Raw genomic sequence first — 24,076 nt, forward strand, 5'->3', positions numbered from 1 at the left:
AACTTCCCTAACATGGGAAAGGAAATAGCCACCAAAGTCCAGGAAGTGAAGACAGGCCCAGGCAGGATACACCCAAGGAGAAACACACCGAGACACACAGTAATCAAATTGACAAAAATTAAAGACAAAGAAAAATTATTAAAACCAACAAGGGAAAAATGACAAATAACATACAACAGAACTCCCGTAAGGTTAACAGCTGATTTCTCAGCAGGAACTCTACAAGCCAGAAGGCAGTGGCACAATATATTTAAAGTGATGAAAGGGAAGAACCTACAACCAAGATTATGCAACATGGCAAGGATCTCATTCAGATTCGACGGAGAAACCAAAAGCTTTACAGACAAGCAAAAGCTAAGAGAACTCAGCACCACCAAACCAGCTCTACAACAAATGCTAAAGGAACTTCTCTAAGTGGGAAACACAAGAGGAGAAAATGACCTACAAAAAAAAAAACCAAAACAATTTAAAAATGGTAATAGGAACATATATATCGATAATTACCTTAAATGTGAATGGATTAAATACTCCAACCAAAAGACACAGGCTTGCTGAATGGATAGAAAAACAACACCCATATATATGCTGTCTACAAAAGACCCACTTCAGACCTAGGGACACATACAGACTGAAAGGGGACTGAAAAAGATATTCCATGCAAATGGAAATCAAAAAGCTGGAGTAGCAATACTCATATCACATAAAATAGACTTTAAAATAAAAAATGTTACAAGAGACAAGGAAGGACACTACATAATGATTAAGGGATCAATCTGAGAAGAAGATATAACAATTATAAATATATATGCACCCAACATAGGAGCACCTCAATATATAAGGCAAATGCTAACAGCTATAAAAGAGGAAATCGACAGTAACACAGTAATAGTGGGTGACTTTAACATCTTACTTACACCAATGGACAGATCATCCAGACAGAAAATTAATAAGGAAACAAAAGCTTTAAATGACAAGATAGATCAGATAGATTTAATTAATATTTATAGGACATTCCATCTGAAAACAGCAGATTACACTTTCTTCTCAAGTGCACACAGAACACTCTCCAGGATAGATCACAGCTTGGGTCACAGACCAAGCCTCAGTTAATTTAAGAAAATTGAAATCATATCAATCATCTTTTCTGACCACAATGCTATGAGATTAGAAATAAATTACAGGGGGAAAAAAGTAAAAAACAAACACATGGAGGCTAAACAATACGTTACTAAATAACCAAGAGATCACTGAAGAAATCAAAGAGGAAATCAAAAAATACCTGGAGACAAATGACAATGAAAACACGACGATCCAAAACCTATGGGATGCAGCAAAAGCAGTTCTAAGAGGGAAGTTTATAGCTATACAAGCCTACCTCAAGAAACAAGAAAAACCTCAAATAAACAATCTAACCTTACACCTAAAGGAACCAGAGAAAGAAGAACAAACAAAACCCAAAGTTAGTAGCAGGAAAGAAGTCATAAGGATCAGAGCAGAAATAAATGAAATAGAAACAAAACAATAGCAAAGATCAATAAAACCAAAAGCTGGTTCTTTGAGAAGATAAACAAAATTGATAAACCTTTAGCCAGACTTATCAAGAAAAAGAGGGAGAGGACTCAAATCAATAAAATTAGAAATGAAAAAGAAGTTACAACGGACACTGCAGAACTACAAAGCATAATAAGAGACTACTGTAAGCAACCCTATGCCAATAAAATGGACAACCTGGAAGAAATGGACAAATTCTTAGAAAGGTATAACCTTCCAAGACTAAACCAGGAAGAAATAGAAAATATGAACAGACCAATCACAAGTAATGAAATTGAAACTGTGATTTAAAATCTTATAACAAACAAAAGTCCAGGACCAGATGGCTTCACAGGTGAATTCTATCAAACATTTAGAGAAGAGCTAACACCTATCCTTCTCAAACTCTTCCAAAATATTGCAGAGGAAGGAACACTCCCAAACTCATTCTACGAGGCCACCATCACCCTGATACCAAAACCAGACAGATACTACAGAAAAAGAAAATTACAGACCAACATCACTGATGAATATAGATGCAAAGATCCTCAACAAAATACTAGCAAACAGAATCCAACAACAAATTAAAAGATCATGTACCGGGCCTCCCTGGTGGCGCAGTGGTTGAGAGTCCGCCTGCCGATGCAGGGGATACGGGTTCGTGCCCCGGTCTGGGAGGATCCCATATGCCGCGGAGCGGCTGGGCCCGTGAGCCATGGCCGCTGGGCCTGCGCGTCCGGAGCCTGTGCTCCGCAACGGGAGAGGCCACAACAGTGAGAGGCCTGCATACCGCAAAAAGAAAAAAAAAAAAAAAAAAGATCATGTACCATAATCAAGTGGGATTTATCCCAGGGATGCAAGGATTCTTCAATATATGCAAATCAATCAGTGTGATACACCATATTAACAGATTGAGGAATAAAAACCATATCATCTCAGTACATGCAGAAAAAGCTTTTGAGAAAATCCAACACCAGTTTATGACAAAAACTCTCCAGAAAGTGGGCATACCTCAAGATAATACCTCAACATAATAAAGGCCATATATGACAAACCCAAAGCAAACATCATTCTCAATGGTGAAAAACTGAAAGCATTTCCTCTAAAATCAGGATCAAGACAAGGATGTTCACTCTCACCACTATGATTCAATGTAGTTTTGGAAGTCCTAGCCACAGCAATCAGAGAAGAAGAAGAAATAAAAGGAATACAAATTGGAAAAGAAGAAGTAAAACTGTCACTGTTTGCAGATGACATGACGCTGTACATAGATAATCCTAAAGATGCCAACAGAAAACTACTAGAGCTAATCAATGAATTTGGTAAACTTGCAGGATGCACAATCAATGCACAGAAATCTCTTGCATTCCTATACACTAACAACGAAAGATCAGAAAGAGAAGTTAAGGAAACAATCCCATTCACCATTGCAACAAAAAGAATAAAACATCTAGGAATAAACCTACGTAAGGAGGTAAAAGACCTGTACTCAGAAAACTATAAGACACTGATGAAAGAAATCAAAGATGACACAAACAGATGGAGAGATATACCATGTTCTTGGATGGCAAGAATCAACATTGTGAAAATGACTCTACTACCCAAAGCAATCTACAGATTCAATGCAATCCCTATCAAATTACCAATGGCACTTTTTACAGGACTAGAACAAAACATGTTAAAATTATGGAGACATGAAAGATCCCGAATAGCCAAAGCAGTCTTGAGGGAAAAAAACGGAGCTGGAGGAATCAGACTCCCTGACTTCAGACTATACTGCAAAGCTATAGTAATCAAGACAAATGGTACTGGCACAAAAACGGAAATATAGTTCAATGGAAGAGGATAGAAAGCCCAGTGATAAACTCACCTACCTATGGTCAACTAATATATAACAAAGGAGGCAAGGATATACAGTGGAGAAAAGAGAGTCTCTTCAATAAGTGGTGCTGGGAAAACTGGAGAGCTCATGTAAAAGAATGAAATTAGAATACTCCCTAACACCATACACAAAAATAAACTCAAAATGGACTAAAGACCTAAAGGTAAGACCAGACACTATAAAACTCTTAAGAGGAAAACATAGGAAGAACACTCTGACATAAATCACAGCAAGACCTTTTTTGACCCACCTCCTAAAGTAATGGAAATAAAAACAAAAATAAACAAATGGGACCTAATGGAACTTAAAAGCTTTTGCACAGCAAAGGAAACTATAAACAGGGAGAAAAGACAACCCTCAGAATGGGAGAAAATATTTGCAAATGAATCAATGGACAAAGGATTAATCTCCAAAATATATACACAGCTCATGCAGCTCAATATTTTTTTAACTGACAGTTAAAAGGTATGACTTTTTTTTTAACATCTTTATTGGAGTATAATTGCTTTACAATGGTGTGTTAGTTTCTGCTTTATAATAAAGTGAATCAGTTATATATATACATAGGTTCCCATATCTCTTCCCTCTGCGTCTCCCTCCCTCCCACCCTCCCTATCCCACCCCACTAGGTGGTCACAAAGCACCGAGCTGATCTCCCTGTGCTATGCGGCTGCTTCCCACTAGCTATCTATTTTACGTTTGGTAGTGTTTATATGTCCATGCCACTCTCTCACTTTGTCACAGCTTACCCTTCCCCCTCCCCATATCCTCAAGTCCATTCTCTAGTAGGTCTGTGTCTTTATTCCCGCCTTGCCCCTAGGTTCTTCATGACCATTTTTTTTCTTAAATTCCATATATATGTGTTAGCATACAGTATCTGTTTTTCTCTTTCTGACTTACTTCACTCTGTATGACAGACTCTAGGTCCATCCACCTCACTACAAATAACTCAATTTTGTTTCTTTTTATGGCTGAGTAATATTCCATTGTATATATGTGCCACATCTTTATCCATTCATCTGTTGATGGACACTTAGGTTGCTTCCATGCCCTGGCTATTGTAAATAGAGCTGCAATGAACATTTTAGTACATGACTCTTTTTGAATTATGGTTTTCTCAGGGTATATGCCCAGTAGTGGGATTGCTGGGTCGTATGGTAGTCCTATTTTTAGCTTTTTAAGGAACCTCCATACTGTTCTCCATAGTGGCTGTATCAATTTACATTCCCACCAACAGTGCAAGAGGGTTCGCTTTTCTCCACACCCTCTCCAGCATTTGTTGTTTGTAGATTTTTTGATGATGGCCATTCTGACCAGTGTGAGATGATATCTCATTGTAGTTTTGATTTGCATTTCTCTAATGATTAATGATGTTGAGCATTCTTTCATGTGTTTGTTGGCAGTCTGCATATCTTCTTTCGAGAAATGTCTGTTTAGGTCTTCTGCCCATTTTTGGATTGGGTTGTTTGTTTTTTTGATATTGAGCTGCATGAGCTGCTTGTAAATTTTGGAGATTAATCCTTTGTCAGTTGCTTCATTTGCAAATATTTTCTCCCATTCTGAAGGTTGTCTTTTCATCTTGTTTATGGTTTCCTTTGCTGTGCAAAAGCTTTTAAGTTTCATTAGGTCTCATTTGTTTATTTTTGTTTTTATTTCCATTTCTCTAGGAGGTGGGTGAAAAAGGATCTTGCTGTGATTTATGTCATAGAGTGTTCTGCCTATGTTTTCCTCTAAGAGTTTAATAGTTTCTGGCCTTACATTTAGGTCTTTAATCCATTTTGAGTTTATTTTTGTGTATGGTGTTAGGGAGTGTTCTAATTTCTTACTTTTACATGTACCTGTCCAGTTTTCCCAGCACCACTTACTGAAGAGGATGTCTTTTCTCCACTGTATATTCTTGCCTCCTTTATCAAAGATAAGGTGACCATATGTGGGTGGGTTTATCTCTGGGCTTTCTATCCTGTTACATTGATCTATATTTCTGTTTTTGTGCCAGTACCGTACTGTCTTGATTACTGTAGCTCTGTAGTATAGTCTGAAGTCAGGGAGCCTGATTCCTCCAGCTCCATTTTTTTCCCTCAAGACTGCTTTGGCTATTCGGGGTCTTTTGTGTTTCCATACAAATTGTGAAATTTTTTGTTCTAGTTCTGTGAAAAATGCCAGTGGTAGTTTGATAGGGATTGCATTGAATCTGTAGATTGCTTTGGGTAGTAGAGTCATTTTCACAATGTTGATTCTTCCAATCCAAGAACATGGTATAACCCTCCATCTGTTTGTATTATCTTTCATTTCTTTCATCAGCATCTAATAATTTTCTGCATACAGGTCTTTTGTCTCCTTAGGTATATTTATTCCTAGGTATTTTATTATTTTTGCTGCAATGGTAAATGGGAGTGTTTCCTTAATTTCACTTTCAGATTTTTTATCATTAGTGTATAGGAATGCAAGAGATTTCTGTGCATTAATTTTGTATCCTGCTACTTTACCAAATTCATTGATTAGCTCTAGTAGTTTTCTGGTAGCATCTTTAGGATTATCTATGTACAGTGTCATGTCATCTGCAAACAGTGACAGTTTTACTTCTTCTTTTCCAATTTGTATTCCTTTTATTTCTTCTTCTCTGATTGCTGTGGCTAAAACTTCCAAAACTGTTGAATAATAGTGGTGAGAGTGGGCAACCTTGTCTTGTTCCTATCTTAGTGGAAATGGTTTCAGTTTTTCACCATTGAGGTCAATGTTGGCTGTGGGTTTGTCATATATGGCCTTTATTATGTTGAGGAAAGTTCCCTCTATGCCTACTTTCTGGAGGATTTTTATCACTAATGGATGTTGAATTTTGTCAAAAGCTTTCTCTGCATCTATTGAGATGATCATATGGTTTTTCCCCTTCAATTTGTTAATATGGTGTATCACATTGATTGATTTGTGTATGTTGAAGAATCCTTGCGTTCCTGGGATAAACCCCACTTGATCATGGTGTATGATCCTTTTAATGTGCTGTTGGATTCTGTTTGCTAGTATTTTGTTGAGGATTTTTGCATCTATGTTCATCAGTGATATTGGCCTGTAGTTTTCTTTCTTTGTGACTTCTTTGTCTGGTTTTGGTATCAGGGTGATGGTGGCCTCGTAGCATGAGTTTGGGAGTGATCCTCCCTCTGATATATTTTGGAAGAGTTTGAGAAGGATAGGTGTTAGCTCTTCTCTAAATGTTTGATAGAATTCGCCTGTGAAGCCATCTGGTCCTGGGCTTTTGTTTGTTGGAAGATTTTTAATCACAGTTTCAGCTTCAGATGCAGCTCAATATTAAAAAAACAAAAAAACCAATCAAAACATGGGCAGAAGACCTAAATAGGCATTTCTCCAAAGAAGACATACAGATGGCCAAGAGGCACATGAAAAGCTGCTCCACATCACTAATTATTAGAGAAATGCAAATCAAAACTACAATGAGGTATCACCTCACACCAGTTAGCACGGGTGTCATCAGAAAATCTACAAACAACAAATGCTGGAGAGGGTGTGGAGAAAAGGGAGCCCTCTTGCACTGTTGGTTGGAATGTAAATTGATACAGCCACTATGGAAAACAGTATGGCGGTTCCTTAAAAAACTAAAAACAGAATTACCATATGACCCAGCAATCGCACTACTGGGCATATACCCAGTGAAAACCATAATTCAGAAAGACACACGCACCCCAATGTTCATTGCAGCACTATTTACAGTAGCCAGCTCATGGAAGCAACCTAAATGCCCATCGACAGACGAATGGGTAAAGAAGATGTGGTACATATATACAAGGGAATATTACTGAACCGTAAAAGGGAATGAAATTGGGTCATTTGTAGAGTCATGGATGGACCTAGAGACTGTCATACGGAGTGAAATAAGTCAGAAAGAGAAAAACAAATATCATATATTAACGCATATATGTGGAATCTAGAAAAATGGTACAGATGAACCAGTTTGCAAGACAGAAACAGACACAGATGTAGAGAACAAACTTATGGACACGAAGCGGGGAAAGCTGGGGGGTGGAAGGCATTGAATTGGGAGATTGGGACTGGCATATATACAGTAATATGTATAGAATAGGTAAGTAGTAAGAACCTGCTGTATAAAAAATAAATAAAATTGTTTTTAAAAAACCTTAAAAAAACCACTAGGTTACAAAAGCTTATAAATAAAATTATGTCCATTTACCTGGCATGAATAATTTATTGATTGAATATTTTGGGTAAAAGCTTAATGGAGACACTTGAGATGTGAGATGTTTTTCCGACTTTTACACATTCAAAAATATATTGGGCATCCCTGCTTTGTGCATGTACTGTGCTAGTGCTTGTAGTATATCCATTAATAAAATGAAGAGCCCTACCCTATGGATCTTGTACTCTAGTGGGGAAGACATAACATGCCACAGACATAAATAAACAAAATAAATAGAATGATAGGAAGTGCTAGATATAGGAACCAAACGAGGCCAAGGTAAAGGACCTTATGGTGAGGCAGTGCGCTACAGGTAGTGTAGTCAGGTTAGTCACACCAGAAGGTGATATTTGAGTCAAGACTTGAAGGAGGTGGCAGCATTTATCTGTATGACTTTAAGTCATTTAGATACTCAGATTCTTGGCTTACCTAAGTGAATATTTGATGAATGGCTTCCATATGATGCCCCCTTGAATACCGAGCAGTACCCCACCAAACGCAATTACTTAACACATTAATGGGTAGGGCATCTAGTTTTGAGGAGGGCCTTTCATTTCCTTCTCCCCTTCGGTTTTACTTCACTCTGATGCATTCAGTTGGAGGAAAGTGGTTTGAAGAGAAAGGAAGTCGAATATAATTTCATTGTTTTTTTTTATGTACTCTTTTTAATTTCCATATATTTAACATTTTGGGGGCACTTCATTTCTTCTTGTGGATTCAAGTTACCATCTGTGTCATTTCCTGTCCACCTGAAGGATTTCCTTTATTATTTCTTAAAAGGTAGGTCTGCTAGCAACAAATCCTCTCAGATTTTGTCTATCTGGAAACAGCTTTCTTTTGTCTTCATGTTTGAAGGATGGTTTTGCTGACTCTATAATTATTTGTTGACTTTGTTATACAGCAGAAACTAACACAATATTGTAAAGCAATTGCACTCCAATAAAGATGTTAAAAAAAAAAAAGAATCCATACCTAGACACATCATGGTTGAACTGCTAAAAGCCAAAACAAAGAGAAAATGTTGAAAGAGAAAATTCACTCATTGTGTACAGAGGAACCACAATACAATAATGACTCATCATCAGAAACGAGTCCAAAAGGCAGTGAAGTGGCATAATTTCATTGTTTTTGAGGCTCATTTCTTGATGCTGTATCAGGTGTGGTACCAAAGTGGATGAGCACCTGGATGTTTTTAGGCATCACAAAGAGTCATTTCTCAGTGAGGGCTGCTGCTTCGCTTGTTTAGGAGCTATAAACCTGTTTTTCTAGTCAGGTTGTCTTCTGTTCTCATCATAGCCTGCTCAGGGGGATGTGTCCTTACTGACCCCTTCGTTTTACAGATAGGGAAATGGAGGCAGAAACAGGAAGAGATTGCCTGATTTCATGCAGCCGGCAAGCGGCCAGGTGGTGGGAGGGACAGTCTCAAACTTAACTCTGCCTCTCACATCTTACATTCTGCCAGCCAGCTCCTCTATGAATGCTGGGACAGACAGTGCAACAGTATGCATGTGCTGGTTTGGGAGCATTATCCTGAGAATCTGTTACTTTGAATGACTGCTCCTTGACTCTTCACAAGAAAAATGTTGACATTTAAGGCCTTCTTATTTTGCTTTTGTTGTAAGCCAGCTAGCAGCGAGTGTGGAACTCTCAGACTCCATTTTTGTTCCATTATAGCTGAGGGAATATTTGTGTGTTTTGTACCTGCGATAATGAAGTTGTCTTGTAATCACCACTGTTTGGAGTGAAAATTATAGAAAATTATGTGGGCACTACAGCCAAATGTAATTCTGGGGTTGTGCCTCTTGAGTTCGGTATTAGTTTGTATAGTGGCAAGGGTGATGGAGTCAGTTTGGACCACCCCTGGCCCTTACAATGTCTTATTTAACCTCTCTGAATTTCAGTGTTCTGATGAAATGGGAAAAGGTTTGGCTCCTTTTAGAGATATTTTGAGGTTTAAAGATATTGTCTGTACATCATGTGGCATATAAGGGGCATTCAGAAATGGTAGCTGTTGTCGTCATCAACCTCATAACTTGTCCAGTGTTTCATGTATGCACAATTTCTTTCTTTTCTTCATGGTAGGATGCAGCCCATAATAGCATTCCTATCATGTTGGTAGGAAACAAGGCTGATCTTCGTGATGCTGCTGAAGCGGAAGGACAAAAATGTGTCCCAGGGTACTTTGGAGAAAAACTGGCCATGGTAAGAGTAAGAGTGGGTCCAAATTGGGAGGGACCTTTCACTTCTGTCTACATTTGCTGAAGAGGCTGTTTGACAAACTCCACTCTGTTTGATAAGTCTTCTGTCCCTATACAGGCAGAACTCCCAGTGGCCCCCATCCGTCCCATAAATGTAAATAATTACACCAAGAGTTAAATCCCTTGTGGAGGTAAAACAGTCACATGATCATTTTCCCCCACTGAGTATCAATGACAAAGAGAATGCAAAATTATCCTGTCTTCCTCCTCACTCTTCCCCAGTTCCTGGAATCCTTCTCTAGTCCTGGAACCTAGGTAAAGGAAGAAGAATGGGTGTCCTGTTTTGAAAAGATGGGTTTGGTTCCAGAGGGTCACTGTGCCAAGGGGCAGCAGATGGTGCAGTGTGTCACCTGGGTAAAGGGGTGAAGAGAATTGGAAGATTCATTCTTTTCTCTAAGATTTGTAGTCAGTTGGAATAGTATAAAATTATTTTTGGCTATGCATTTGTACAAAGGATGGACCTCATTTCTGTCCAGATTATTATTGTGGGCAGTGTTTATTCTCTCATTATTATCATTGTGTCAGAATGCTATGTGGCCCCTCTTATGACTTGTCTTACCCAAACAAGGAACCAGATGCTCCTTAGGTCAAATATGAAGTTCTTATCATAACAGTCCAATCTGACATTGCTATCACGTTGTCTGTCATCAACATGAAAGGACTGCTCTGTAACACATACATGTGAACTTTAAAAAGAAGTTTCAATTCCACTATTCTAAGTTGGAATTGTTTCTTGTTTTAAATTTTAGAACTGTGAGCCAAATAATGATAAACATCAAAACTAGGCAGTGAAATACAGAAGAGATCCATTCAACACATATTTAATTGTATCCACCATGTGAAAAAGCACTTCATCGTGAGCTGAGCAAAGGGTAGAGAACAAAGGAAACCGTCCTTGTCCTCACGTAGCTTACTGTCTGGGGGAGACAGATGTTAAACCCATGTAATCCACATATTCCCCTAGAGAGCTCATAATTCCTGGCCACATGCCAATTTTATTCCCTCCCCCATAGTTTCTCAGGTTTCCCAAGGTTTGCTTATTTATTATGCATCTCATGTCCTCCACCCTGCTGCATCCTCAAAGGCCATCTCTATTTCACCCTGTAACATCCTGGCTATGAAATTCAGCAGCAGCACTACCCATTTCTACTAGAAATACATTCATTTGGTGTATTTTTTAGATTTTCTATGGATTTGGGGGCTCATGGGTAAAGGTTTCACAGTAGCCTTTCCCCATTGTTTGGTTCTTCCTTCTCTCCCTGCTCCAGAGCACCCATCACATCCTGCCCGTATCCCACACAGGACTGTGTCGCCCACACCCAGCCCCACAGCACACATAATTTTCCTTTCCTAAAGGAAACTGTCTCCAGCTGTTAGACAAAGACACACAAAAATAACCTCATCATTTACAACTGCGGCAAGTGCTATGCTGGAAAAATACATGCATCAAGAGGTTTTACAGTAGGAAGACCTAATACCAACTTTTCAGAGTTAGAAAACAATCTTAACTTCAAGGGAGGATTACCTAAAAATCTAGAAGGTAGGTAAAAGTCAGCCTGGGGAAAGGGTTACTAGGGATATGGGATAACCTAGGTAGTGGTAACAGCAGGTGAAAAGGTCCTGAGGTGGGAGGGAATTTGGAGTGTTGGGGAAATAGAGGGACGGCCAGGGTAACTTGAGCACTATGAGTGAGGGAGAGTGGTGGCAGGTAAAACTGGGAGGTTGGCTGGGGCCACGTACAAGCTAGGCCTTGTCGGCCAGGTAAGCATTTCAACATTGCTTGAGAGGGATAGGAAGCCTCGAAAGGTCTGAAGCAGGAGAGTGATATGATCAGTGATTGTATGTACAACCACTGGGAGGTTAAATAATAGACTAGAAAATGTCCATTGGTTTTAGCAACACAGAGGCTGCTGAATCTTGATAGGAAAAAATGATAGGGTGAAGGGGGGGCGGGATGTATGTTAGCTGCCAGCCAAAAGGAGACATATTTTTTTTTTTTTCCGGTACGCGGGCCTCTCATTGTTGTGGCCCCTCCCGTGGCGGAGCACAGGCTCCGGACGCGCAGGCTCAGCGGCCATGGCTCATGGGCCCAGCTGCTCCGCGGCACGTGGGATCTTCCCGGACCGGGGCACGAACCCGTGTCCCCTGCATCGGCAGGCGGACTCGCAACCACTGCGCCACCAGGGAAGCCCTAGGAGACATATTTTTGATGGACATTTAATTCCTAAGTGGTTACCTTAAGCTATCATTTTTCTCTCTCTCAAATTATTTGATAGAGAACATTTGGTAGTATGTGTGACACTTGGATATAAGAGCCTTAAGCCATGAAATTTTGTACTGTGGGATTTTTTTTTTTTGGATGCAAAATAAAAATCCTCTGACTAGGAACTGTTCCTGACATAACTAGGCTCAAACCTGTTTTTTTTTTAAAGTCCTGAAACTCAATCCAATTTTTTAACTATTAGTTTTAGCATACTCAACAGGGCAATATTTTTATTTTATTTTATTGGTTTTAAAAGCGAACATTCCAGGAAACCTAATCAAAGCCTTCATTTAATGGTATGTATATGTTTTTTACAGACCTATGGGGCACTATTTTGTGAAACAAGCGCCAAAGATGGTTCGAATGTAGTGGAAGCTGTTCTCCACCTTACTCGGTAAAGTTTTGCCTTATATTTGGAAAACTGGATGTAGGATTGAATTTTCACTTAGCTGTTGTATGTGTCAAATTTCTTGACCATAATGTGAATCTACATTATGGGAAAACAATGTCTTGTCTTTCAGTAGTGGTTGGAGAAACAAACATAGTTTTTATAAAAAACTGGTATGCTGCTTGTTCACTGTGAACATTGGGAAAATACCTCTACTGCCAAACAAAGCAGGTGCATCTGAGGTGTCATTGACATTTCTGCAAAATGTCCCCACAGAGCTAATAGTTGATGTGTGTGAATCACTTCTAGGAACCAGATATTAAACACAAGAGACTATTATGAATATAACTATCTATTATATTATGACATTTTCCAAGGTAAAGGAAAAAGAACTCAACAAAACAAATTGTATATCATGCCAGTTGGAAGCACTTTGTTTACATTATTAACCAGGTAATTATTAAGCTAAGGCAATGGTGTTAATAATAAATAACATTTTGGGATGTGGATTAGAATGAAAATTGCATCATTGAGGAACTTGGTTTTAACTGTATTTTAATCCTTGCAGTATTCTTAGGAAATAACAATGTTTTCTGCTGGATTTACTTCTTCTGCCTAGTTTTCTGCCACAGATGAAAAGATGATTCTTTGCTGATCTAAAGGGATTCAATACGCCCCCAAAAAAGAAAGAAAAAATATAAAAATGCGCATTAACAAAATCCAGCCAATGATCTTTAATTGCTGACAAAGCAAAAACATAATTTTAGGCATGTAGAGATTTGTGAGATGATTTGTGAAATTCTGATTTTATAAGAATCTTAACTTTAGTACAGTAAGGGGCTCCGTGCTACCTTAGTTTCAGGCAGGGAGTGCTGAATTGCTGCCTGGGCTGAGCAGGAAAGGATGCTGCAGGCCAGGCCCTCCACATGGCTGCTGGCTTCTGCCCAGCACGTTGGAGGACTGTAGTATCAGGAGGCTCAAAGTCCAATCTTAAATCTATCCCGAACAGCTGTGGAGTCTTGACTAAGTCCCTGTCTTGCTTTAGGCATCTCTAATCTGTACAATGAGGGAAAGGGCTAAAGAAAATGATCCCTAAGGCCCCTTCTAGTTCTGACAGCCTATGATTCCATATATAATAGCCTGGACTCTACTGAATAACATAATCACTATTTAACGTGGAATTGTCTTGTGGGGTCATGTTACAGTTAAATGACTCCAAATCGCCCTGGTCACACCCCGAGTGCAGAATCGATCCTCTTTATTATATCATAAAGATAGGAGAGCCAACGGCCTTTTCTCCTGGTGCTCCTGCTGGCATGTTGGGTCAGCCCAGCAGCCTCCCTGTTTATACAGTGTAGCTTCTTTACTTAAAACACCTGTGTGCAGGAGCAGTCTGATAACAAGGTCACTTCTTGTGAATCACTTATCAAGGAGATTTTTAAATTGTTGCTATTGCATCATGGGCTGGTTTGAGGCCTCTAGGTTAGTTATGTTAACAATGTGTTAAATAGGAAAATTATAAACAAACCAAACATGTAAAGACTTTAATCTGCTTTATACTGTGTCATCAGACTGCTTGTCAAAGTACTCAAGTCTTAAATGAAAATGGTAGCATTTCCACAAGTAAAATTACCACTTTAAAAAGTTTTACAGCTTTCAGAATGTTATGTATAATAGTAACTCCCCTTCATACCATGTCATGTCATAAAACTTGAACTAGAACAGTTTATGGGTTTGCACTGTCTGAAACGGTATTTGTTTTTGAAGGAAGGCCATAAATGTTTGGTTAACAACCTGAACTCCTCTGCTTTTTCTTGGAAAAACCTCTCTATCCCAGGAAAAGTTTCTCCTAGAAATGCAGTTTCCCTGTAGGGCTGATAGACATTCATTCCAACCATTGTCCACTGGTAAGTAAACCTGCCATCACTAGAGCCACAGGCTTGAAACATTTTTCAATAGATTCAAGTACAACAGGCATTAAACTGGTCAATGGCCTAAAATTTGAGAAAAACACAAAAAGCTCGGGCTGATGTATCGGTTCAGCGCCATTGCTGAGCCCATTGGGGATAAATCTGTCCATAAGATTGAGTCATTTAAAATGCAGTTGTTAAGCATATGGCAGTTTGGGGTGAGGTAATTTAATTTTCCCAGCCTTAAACCTGTTTTAGATGTTTGGAATTATATCTTCCTGATTTCCTTAAAGTGGGAGGTGCCTGCATCTTTGGTAGATTAAAGAAACTGAAGGTCAGGTGAACTATATGGGTACCTATTTTTTCTCCTTTAATATCTGCTTTCAGTGTTCAGTAATATCTGCATTATTATCATTTCTGCTCAGCATGAAAGCCCTGTAGAGATATCAGGGTATGTAAGATAGGCTGTGCAATTTAACATTAGAGAAAAAAAAAGAAAACAAAATACATGACCAGGCAGCCATATGATATGTAACTTACAGAGGCCTTTTAGACCTTCCAGAAGGGAGAGATGTGAGTTGTCTTGTGAAGATGCTATGTTTACTAAACCCACTGTACAGATAAGAAAATTGAGAATTAGAATGCTTCATCAGCTTGCTCAAAGTGACACAGTACTAAATGGCAAAATTGGGACTTTTCACTACTCTGAATTTCTGGCTTGCCTTTTAAATGTTGGTAATCTCAGGATTCTATTCTGCACTCTCTTCCTCTTACTCTTTCTCTGTCTGCCTAATGTCTTCCACCCCCATGGTTTCTAGAACTGTGTCTAGAAGGTGACTTCTAATTTCTGTATTTTTAACTCCCATCTTTTTTTAAACTTCCACAACTATATTCCCACCCACCAACAAATGAAAATTCCATAGGCATGACTGTTCCAACATATCTAAACCCGAATGTGTTCATTTTTCTTTAAAATTGTTCCTTATTCTATACTCCGGTTCTCAGGAAACTACTAACAAACATTATAATTCAAAAAGAGTAACCTAGAGTCAGTCTTGGCTCCTTCCTCTTTCTTCATCATCTGCCTCTAGTGGGTTCTGGGGCCCTACTGATTCAGTGACCTCTGCAATCTTCCTTCAATCCCTCCCCCCCGCACACACCCTGTTCTGCTTCAGGCTTCAAAATTTCCTACCCCGTTTAGTGTAGGAGGGACCTAAGTTTCTGCCTCAGAGTTTCTCCAACATCAGTTCATCCTCCACCCTGTAATCAGGGTAATCTCTGTAAATAAAAATCCAATTAAGACCTTCTTGCTTGCACCCCACACTGGTGCCCTACCTACAGCATAGAGTCCAGCCTCCTTAGCAAGTGGCTAATGGTCCCCCAGAGCCCAGTTCACCTACCTTTCTATTTGCATCTCTTATCTTGCTTCCCAAATGAATGATAATCTATAGACACAGCAAACTTTGCTTCCGGTCATAGCCAAGTTCTTTTATGCCTCTTTGCCTCTATACATGCTGTTCCCTGCACCTGGAATCTCTCTTCCTCATTAAATGAAAGTGAATTCCTATCCCACCAAGAGGTCAGCTCCACTGTGCTTGTGTGTTAGTGGCTCTTGGGGACCTGGTAACGATTTATTTAGAAGACATCTGGCTCTCTCTCAAAGCTCACTAGTTGAGAGGGACTTCCCTGGTAGTCCAGTGGTTAATACTCCATACTCCCAATGCAGGGGGCCCAGGTTCGATCCCTGGTCAGGGAACTAGATCCCGCATGCCACAACTAAAGATCCTGCATGCTGCAACTAAAAACATCCCGCATGCTGCAACTAAAGATCCCCTGTGCCGCAAGGAAGATCCCGTGTGCCACAACTAAGACCCGGCACAGCCAAATTAAAAAAAAAAAAAAAAGTACAATTAAAAAAAAAAGCTCACTAGTTGAGGATCCCAGAGTTTGGCATAAATCGGACATCTGTTGAATGACCAAATGGTCAAGATTTTGCATTTGGAAGTTGTATTAGTTTTCTATTGTCACTGTAACAGATTCCTACTAGCCTAGTGCTTTAAGCAATAAAAATATAGTTCTGGAGGTCACAAGTCGGAACCAAAGTCTTACAGGGTGTTATGGGGTTGAACTGTGTATCCTCCTTCTTCTCCTGAGTCTTTATTTCCTCATCTGTGAAGGGAAGACAGCGATGCTCACCTGTTACCTGTCAGCATGTGTGTGTGTTGTGTGTATTAAATAAGGACTATGTGAAAACATGTAACATAGCATGTATTAACTGGTCTCCAGCAAGAACCAGTTTCCCTTTTGTTTCCTACTCACAGTGCAGTGGTTTTCAAAGGTTAGCACGTATCAGCTCCTTTTGGGGCTGTGCTGACCAGTTTAGTAGCCACTAGCCACCTGAAGTGTGGCTAATCCAAGCTGAGATGTGCTGGATGTATTAAATAAATACTGGGTTTTGAAGATAGTATAAAAATTGTAAAATACCTCATTAATATTTTTATTGGTAACATGCTAAAATGATATTTTTGTAATATTGAGTTAAATAATATATGTTAATAAAATTAATTTCACCTATTTCTCTTTACATTTTTTACTGTGGCTGCTAAAAAATTTTAAATTACATATGTGAATTACATTCTATTTCTATTGAACAGCGTTGCTGTGCCGGGAATATGCCAATTCCCAGGATCTACTGCTCTGTAACAAGCCACCCAAAATGTAGTCGCCTAGAACAACACCACTTTTTATTTTTTGAAATTACCAGAAGTGACTGGATCTCACTGGAGGGTCCGTGACTGCTCTCCCTCAGGCGTCTCCTGCATTCGCGGTCATGGACACCGCTGTGGCTCGGTCTGATGTCTGTGGCCAGGGTGCTCCTCCCTGTGGCATCTCAGCCCCCAGGACCTCTCTGCTGCCCTCTCTCCAGTGAGGAACACTGGGCTTCGTAAATGGCAGCTCAAAATGGTCAGGCCTAATGCCTGGCTTGGAAGTTTTAGCACACCATTTCCTCACCATTCTATTGGTCTGAACAGTCACAGAGCCAGTGCTGACCACGGGGGAGTGGCACAAGCTTCATCACTTAATGGGGGGCACCAGACACTGACGGTGGAGGCAGAACTCTTTGGGGTTGTCTTGGGGACAAGCTTTCACACTCTCCTTACCCACAGAGTTTGCCATTCAGCTTGTCTAAGGTGGGACTTCAGGATGTGTGTATTTCACAAGCATCCCCAGGGATAGGAGACTTCCCTAGGGGGCTTTCATAAGATCATGGAGATCTTTGGTCCAGTGTTGCCTCTAGCAGTTATTTCTAAAAGAAATTTAGTAAGAGGCAAAAGGAAGACATTTTTTCTGGATTTTAACCATCTGTTGTTATCTCCACTATCTTGTATAATTACAGAATGGTTATAAAGTCATCATTGCTTTTGTTAATGTTAAGCATTAGCTGGGGGTGGGAGCCAGGTTCCAGAGTCCTAAGGAGTGACCTGTGCGTGTGCAGACTATAAGCCATGCAGAACCACAGGAGAGAGCAAGAGTAGTCTGTGTGTGTGCATGCGTAAGTGTGTGGCCTGGTACTCAGAATGTGAGCACTGGAGCCCACCTGCGTGGCTGGAATCCCAGCTCTGCCACTTCTCCAGCTGCGTAACCTAAGGGAAATTTCTTAACTTTTTTTTGCCTTTGTTTCCTCACATATAAAATGGGGCACAACAAAATCATATAGTTGGTATGAGGATTAAATAGGTCAACACCTACAAAGCACTTAGAACACTGTCTGTATGGCACACAGCAAGTGCTCAGCAGTGCTGTTTTATTTCTACAGAGTTGTTTATGGTTCCGTTTTATACCTCAGCAATCTCCTTTCTCTCTCTGTCTCTCTTTCTCTCCCTCCAGGGAAGTGAAAAAAAGAACCGATGAGGATGACAGCAAATCCATTACCAATCTGAGTGGGACCAGTTCCAAAAAGTCAACCCAGATGAAGAATTGTTGCAGTGGTTAAATCCAAAAGATCCTTGGCCCACGAAGCCTTCATTCCCAGAGTACTGAATGTATGTGACTTATTTGCTTCCTACATGGGGTGGTACATCCTAAGGGCCCTGTCATATGGAGAGTTAGTGTGGGAAGTCTGAACTGTGCTCTCGGGTCCCTCCAGAACCTCGGCTCTTTTTTGCTATGTTTCAATGAGTGATTTGGGCCCCCTGGTTAAATATACCTGTCTTATCCTTACAAAGTCTTAACAGATAATGTGTAAACGTTTTTAAAGTGGTAAAAAAAAAAAAAAACACATGCTCAGATCAAAGCTATAGAAGAAATTCACTGACGTAATTAGGTTCATGTGGTAAATAACCTATGACATTTACTTCCAATATTCAATACTAGAAAACTAATAAAAGGGGGTTACCATCCTAGCTTTGCTGTAAACTAGCCTTGTGGTTTCAGACATGTCGCCAACCCACATTAGATCCATTTCCTCATCTGTAAACAAGCAGCTTGGCCTTTCAGGCCTCGGCCCTCTCAGCTCTGTAGCTCTTTAAGGAGTGAGAAGGAGAGCATGATGGCCCACAGTTAATAAGGACTCTGCTCGTCTGTACTTTTTAAATATTGGGGTATTAATTTTTCTCACTTCTTGTACAAGAACAGAATTTGAGAAAAAATGGTCATGTTTTAAGCTCCAGTGGAGACAGAAAAATCTATTTTTTATGTATAAAGAAAGAAAACACAATAGTTGTTTTGGGGGACAAAAATAGTTTGTATATAAAAGAGGGTATTTTTAAATCTCAGAATACTTATAAAGTCAATGGTTTGAATTCACTGTTAAAAATTCTAATGAAAAAATATAAAGCTACATGCAACTGAAAATACAATGCCCAGGAAAGTTGTCACACTTCACTTAAAAAAAAAAAAAAAAACACCAGCAAGAGACTGCCAGGGGCTGGTAAAAGGGAGGAACTGAGAGTGACTACTAATGGGTCTATGGTTGCTTTGCAGGATGATGAGAATGTTCTGGAATTATATTGTGGTAATGTTGCACAACTTGGTGAATATACTAAACCCCACTAAACTGTATACTTTAACTGGTGAATTTTATGGTATATGAATTATATCTCATTCAAAAAATACACTAGTATTGATTTAACATTTTGCTGAATGAAAATATGCATGCTCAAACCTCCCCATGCTTTACCCATGGTTTAAGAGCATAATCTTCAGAATAACGCAAATCCCCTAACTCCCTGGTTGCCAGCATTCTCCTCCTTAAATAATGAACAGTGAAAGAAATGTTATGTGTAGTTTTGGAAAATCACCTCTTTTAAAGAGGAATTGTGGTTAGGGTACAGGTAACTCAGAGTCCTTTGTCTCAGGTGATTAGGGACTCATCCTCACCAACAGCCTGATAGGTTTTGCCCTCCTAGAAGCCGTACTGCCTCCCAGACTTCCCCACTGAAATGTCTCCAAAAGCCAAAGGAGTCAATACCTGACCCCAGGGTGGGTTAGCAAGGCATGCTCTTTGGTTTTTGCTTTTGGTTTTCAGTGGCCTGAACCAGCTAAGTTATTCCCAACTAGAGTCTTGAACTTACCTTTGTTCATAGGTCCAGGCCCCAAGTAGCCTGCTGAAAAAACTTAAATAACAGCTCTTATTTATTGTAATACATAAGCTAAAAACATCCCTCTTGTAGAATTAAAACAATTCTATTTATGATTTTTATGATCAGACCTTAAATTTTCCAAGCTTTTTTTTTTTTTTTAACAAAAATTGGCCAGTATGTTAGCACACAGAAATTATAAATAGCCACAAACGTCCGTTTGGCTTTTCAAAGCGTGCCTTCTCTCTACTGGTGAGATCTAGTTGGGTTTTTTTTTTGTTTTTTGTTTTTTACTGGAAAGTTGGTTCTGTCCTCAACAACTCTACCATGGATTCCTGTTTTCTGTTTTTTGGTCCCAGGAGAAAAAAAAAGTTTACATTTTTTACCAAAAAGAATGCCTTGCTGGTGGGGAATTGTCGAACTGAACCAGGGAGGGATGGTTATTTTTGTGCCATGGTGTGATGAAAGTTTTGCCACTGCTGTTTGCCTAGGTGGCATCTATAGAGCCTAGGTTAGAATAGACCTGACACCTGTGTTGATATATGGTACTCAAGTTTAGGTGTTTGGTGCAATTGCACAAAACTGTGTTAGTATACATGTTATTGTGTTGTCTTTATTTATTTTCCCACAAAGTGTCTATATTTGTCTTACAATCTGTATATAATAGTATACCTTTGATACAGAAGTATTATCTTGGTCTTTGCTTCTGGGTTGTACAGCCAGCACACCCAAATTGATTAGATTACATAGGTGCCTGTGACAAACAAAGCAATCATCTTTAACTAATTAAACCTGAACAGATATTTTTGCAACAAAATCCAAATTAGAGACTTATAGCTCCGGTTAGCAATCTTGTTTAAAGAAAAGCTACTTATAGATCTTTCAGTTGCCTTGCTAGGAAACCAAGATTACTAACATTTGATTTCGTGAAGGTGTTCTCAAATTTAGAGTATATTTTTGGTAAGAACAAAAATAGCTAATGTTTTTAACTTGAACTTAATTTGCTACACTTGCATAGTTCTAATGCAAGTAACTCACCTTGTCTCAATTTTTCCTTGGAGAGCTTTTAAAATCACAATTATACTACACTCTTTTTTATGTATCCTGACACATTGGATAATATTTTAGTTTTGTCATGGAAAAGAACATTGGCTATGGAGACATTTTTCACTGTTAACTTTTAGCCTTATGCATTTTCATAATTTATTTTTTCCACTTGCTGCTTTATATGACATATGTGACATTTGATTATTTAATATTAAATGTGATTTGCATGAAGCCAAACCATACAACCCTCTTGCTGAAGATAAAATTGAGTTTAAAGATATTTATTTTCATATTTGTACAGTGATTGGCTTCAGAGTCACGGTTTTTGTGGGCTTTTATTGTATATGTGTATGAGAAATTTCATATGTATATATTAAGAAGGCCTCTGAGTACTGAATAATTATTTTATGATTTTGATTTACATGGTTTACATTTTCATGGTATCAGCTATATTTCGTTTATACTGTTTATTTCTCTTCAAACTATTAATAATTATCCCATGAAGTGTAATTTTTATAGCAATGCAAATGTCTAAGGAACTACAAATATTTTCTACATCATAAATTCAATAAAGCATGCTTGCTTTGGCCTTCTGGTGTTTCCTTCCTTCAGCTTGAAGTAATGTTAGTCCTACAATGTGCCTACATGAAACCCTGCCTCTAAAACACTGACCTGGGCAGCTGGCTGGGAGAGAAAAGGATGAACACATGGTGTGTGGTACTGTGGCACATCATGTCATCTCGGCCAGCGGGGCTACAGGTCGACCAGCTTGGGGTGTGACAGCCAGCAACAGTAAGGCTTTCGGAAAAATTTCAGGACGTGCTCTGGCAGCTCTCATGACCTCAGGGGTTAGGCCCCTCCTCGGACACCCCTGCGTGGCCCCCCACCCTGCCTAGCTAACTAACTCCGCTCATCCTTCTGCTTTAGTTTTAAACATCACTTCCTTCAGGAAGTTTCCCTTCTCAACCCCAAGCCAGGATGAGGCTGCCTGCTTTCACCTGTAAAGCACCCTTTCTAACTGGTCGGCATCCTTATTGCCCTCATACTTGTTTAACTAGACGTGTCCTCTGAGCTTTATCCCTCTTGTCTGCTGCTGCCTCCCCTCTGCTATACACAGTGCTTGAATGGGAAATCAAAGAATTAACTGTTTAAAGGCAGGCTTTGCAGAGTTTCTGCAGACGCACATACACAGAGACATACATACGCAATAGACAAGGACAGTATAAATAAGAGGCAACATATTTGGGTGGCCACAGGTCTGAGCTCTGCAGCCAGCTTGCCTGGGTTTGAACCTGGCCTCATGTACCTACTAGTCGGTAACTGTGAATAAGGGGCTTAATCTTTGTGTACCCCAGCTTCTTCATTGGTAAAATAGGGGTGACAACAGTACCTTTCTCATGGAGTGGTTGTGAGGACTAAATGAGTGTACGTATGGAAAGGGCTTAGAATAGTACCTGGCACTTTGATCACCCTCAATGAAAAAAGAAAAACTTTTGAAGCACCACTGATCACACTGGTCTTCCTCAGGGCCCTGGGTACTACCATCAATATGTGACAGAACTCCCAAAATTTACCAGATTACTTGGGGGAATGGGGCATTGTAGAGGATTCACTTGGACATAAGTTCATTTACCTCCCACGTATATTCTTGGTATTTCATTAGGCACAAAGTTGGGGTATCATATAGGATAGAATATTCTGTAAAGAGTAGATTAAAAGAGAAGGAAATCACTGAGAGAAAAATGAGGGCCTGAAAGTTAGAATGGAAAGTTGTGAATGGAGTCCTTATAAGTGTATGCTCTCCATTTATTAAGGGGTGACTGGATGAAGTAGTTGAAAGGATGAAGAATGTAACAGAGCTCTGACTAGGCTTTCACATCTAAATGACAGTAAAAATGGTGGTGGGTATTGGGGTTATTTAAATGGAAACTAACCTTTATACTATGACCAACAGCCTGTTGACAAGGATTTCCTGTGTATATATCCAGAAGTCCACAGGATGGGAATGAATCTCCAACAAAGCATATTGTTTTGCAAGCCTTAAAATAAAAAATAACATCTTTTATTTCCAGATCTAGACATTAAGATGTTTTCATAGCTGAAAATGGAAAATAGGCACAAATGCTTCAACTTGAATTACAGGTTAAGATAAATTTTCAAGTGCAAAATTCTAAGAATAATTACCCCGTTTTAAATATTTTTCTGCATTTCAGGTTTATTTGTGAATTTCTATTTCTTAAATTTCCGTAGAGTGGGAATTTAATTGTAAGGCCCATTACCTCATGACCTCTCAGGCTGGCAGTTCAGGAACCATGTTTCGTGGTATTTGACATACATTTTTATAGAGTCCCTCACTGTCCTTAGGATTTGGGCTTTCTGAAAATTTCTCAGTCCCAGTTTTCTGGCACATCTTCCCATTGCTGTGCAGCAGGGTAGAACTCAAGAGCTGGATAAAGATCTCTTCAGAGGAAGTTTTATGAGTTCCAGTGTACTTTTAGGAGTAAAACTAATGCTCTTTAATTCACCACAAATTAAACAGATATATTTACTCTTAGATAATATCCAAAAATTTCTTAACATGACCTCTCAGGCCCTCTGTGATCTGACTCCTAACTGTTCCTTTGCTAATTCAGTTATGTTTATTGAGCCTGACTGTGTCATGGGTGCAATTCTAGACCCAGGGGGTGCAGAGTGAGTAAGACAGATCTGAAGCCGACTACATTCTCGTGGAGGCTGACAACAAACTTGTAAACAAAGAAGATCCACATTCTGCCTCCTCCCCCTCTTTCTCCACCCCAAAGTCCCCAGTCGGGCACAGGAAACTGTCCCTCCGTCAAGCCTTGCTCTCTCCCCTCCAGCCCTTTACTCAGCTCCACTTTCTGCCTGGAACACCACTCTGTCTGCTCTCGTCATCTGCCTGCTCAACTGCTGTCTGTCCTGCACATCTCATTTCAGAGACTGCTTCCTCCCAACAGCTCTACCCAACCCTGGGGTCTGAGCTAGAGCCTCTCC

At 39.5% G+C, this 24,076-nt stretch overlaps 3 protein-coding genes across 3 annotated transcripts in view; 1 reads left to right on the forward strand and 2 right to left on the reverse strand.

Annotated features, from left to right (window-relative positions):
- Window positions 1-21,641, forward strand: part of RASEF (RAS and EF-hand domain containing) — a gene marked incomplete at its 5' end in the record, with an annotated part of 85,579 nt that extends 63,938 nt beyond the window's left edge. The window contains 3 exons of the mRNA XM_081236784.1: window positions 9,702-9,821; window positions 12,458-12,534; window positions 18,327-21,641. Of these exons, the coding sequence (XP_081092910.1) occupies window positions 9,702-9,821; window positions 12,458-12,534; window positions 18,327-18,432 (303 nt within the window). The 3' untranslated portion in view covers window positions 18,433-21,641. The remainder of the gene's footprint in view (window positions 1-9,701; window positions 9,822-12,457; window positions 12,535-18,326) is intronic.
- The window catches only part of LOC308618776 (uncharacterized protein), a gene marked incomplete at its 5' end in the record, with an annotated part of 106,785 nt that overhangs the window by 6,501 nt on the left and 76,208 nt on the right, over window positions 1-24,076 (reverse strand). The window lies entirely within an intron of this gene.
- The window catches only part of LOC308618645 (uncharacterized protein), a 129,414-nt gene that overhangs the window by 3,104 nt on the left and 102,234 nt on the right, over window positions 1-24,076 (reverse strand). The window contains exon 4 of the mRNA XM_081236786.1: window positions 22,999-23,103. Coding sequence (XP_081092912.1) covers window positions 22,999-23,103 — 105 coding nt within the window. The remainder of the gene's footprint in view (window positions 1-22,998; window positions 23,104-24,076) is intronic.

This window comes from Mesoplodon bidens (assembly GCF_964165515.1).
Source record: "Mesoplodon bidens genome assembly, chromosome: 6".
NCBI lineage: Eukaryota > Metazoa > Chordata > Mammalia > Artiodactyla > Ziphiidae > Mesoplodon > Mesoplodon bidens.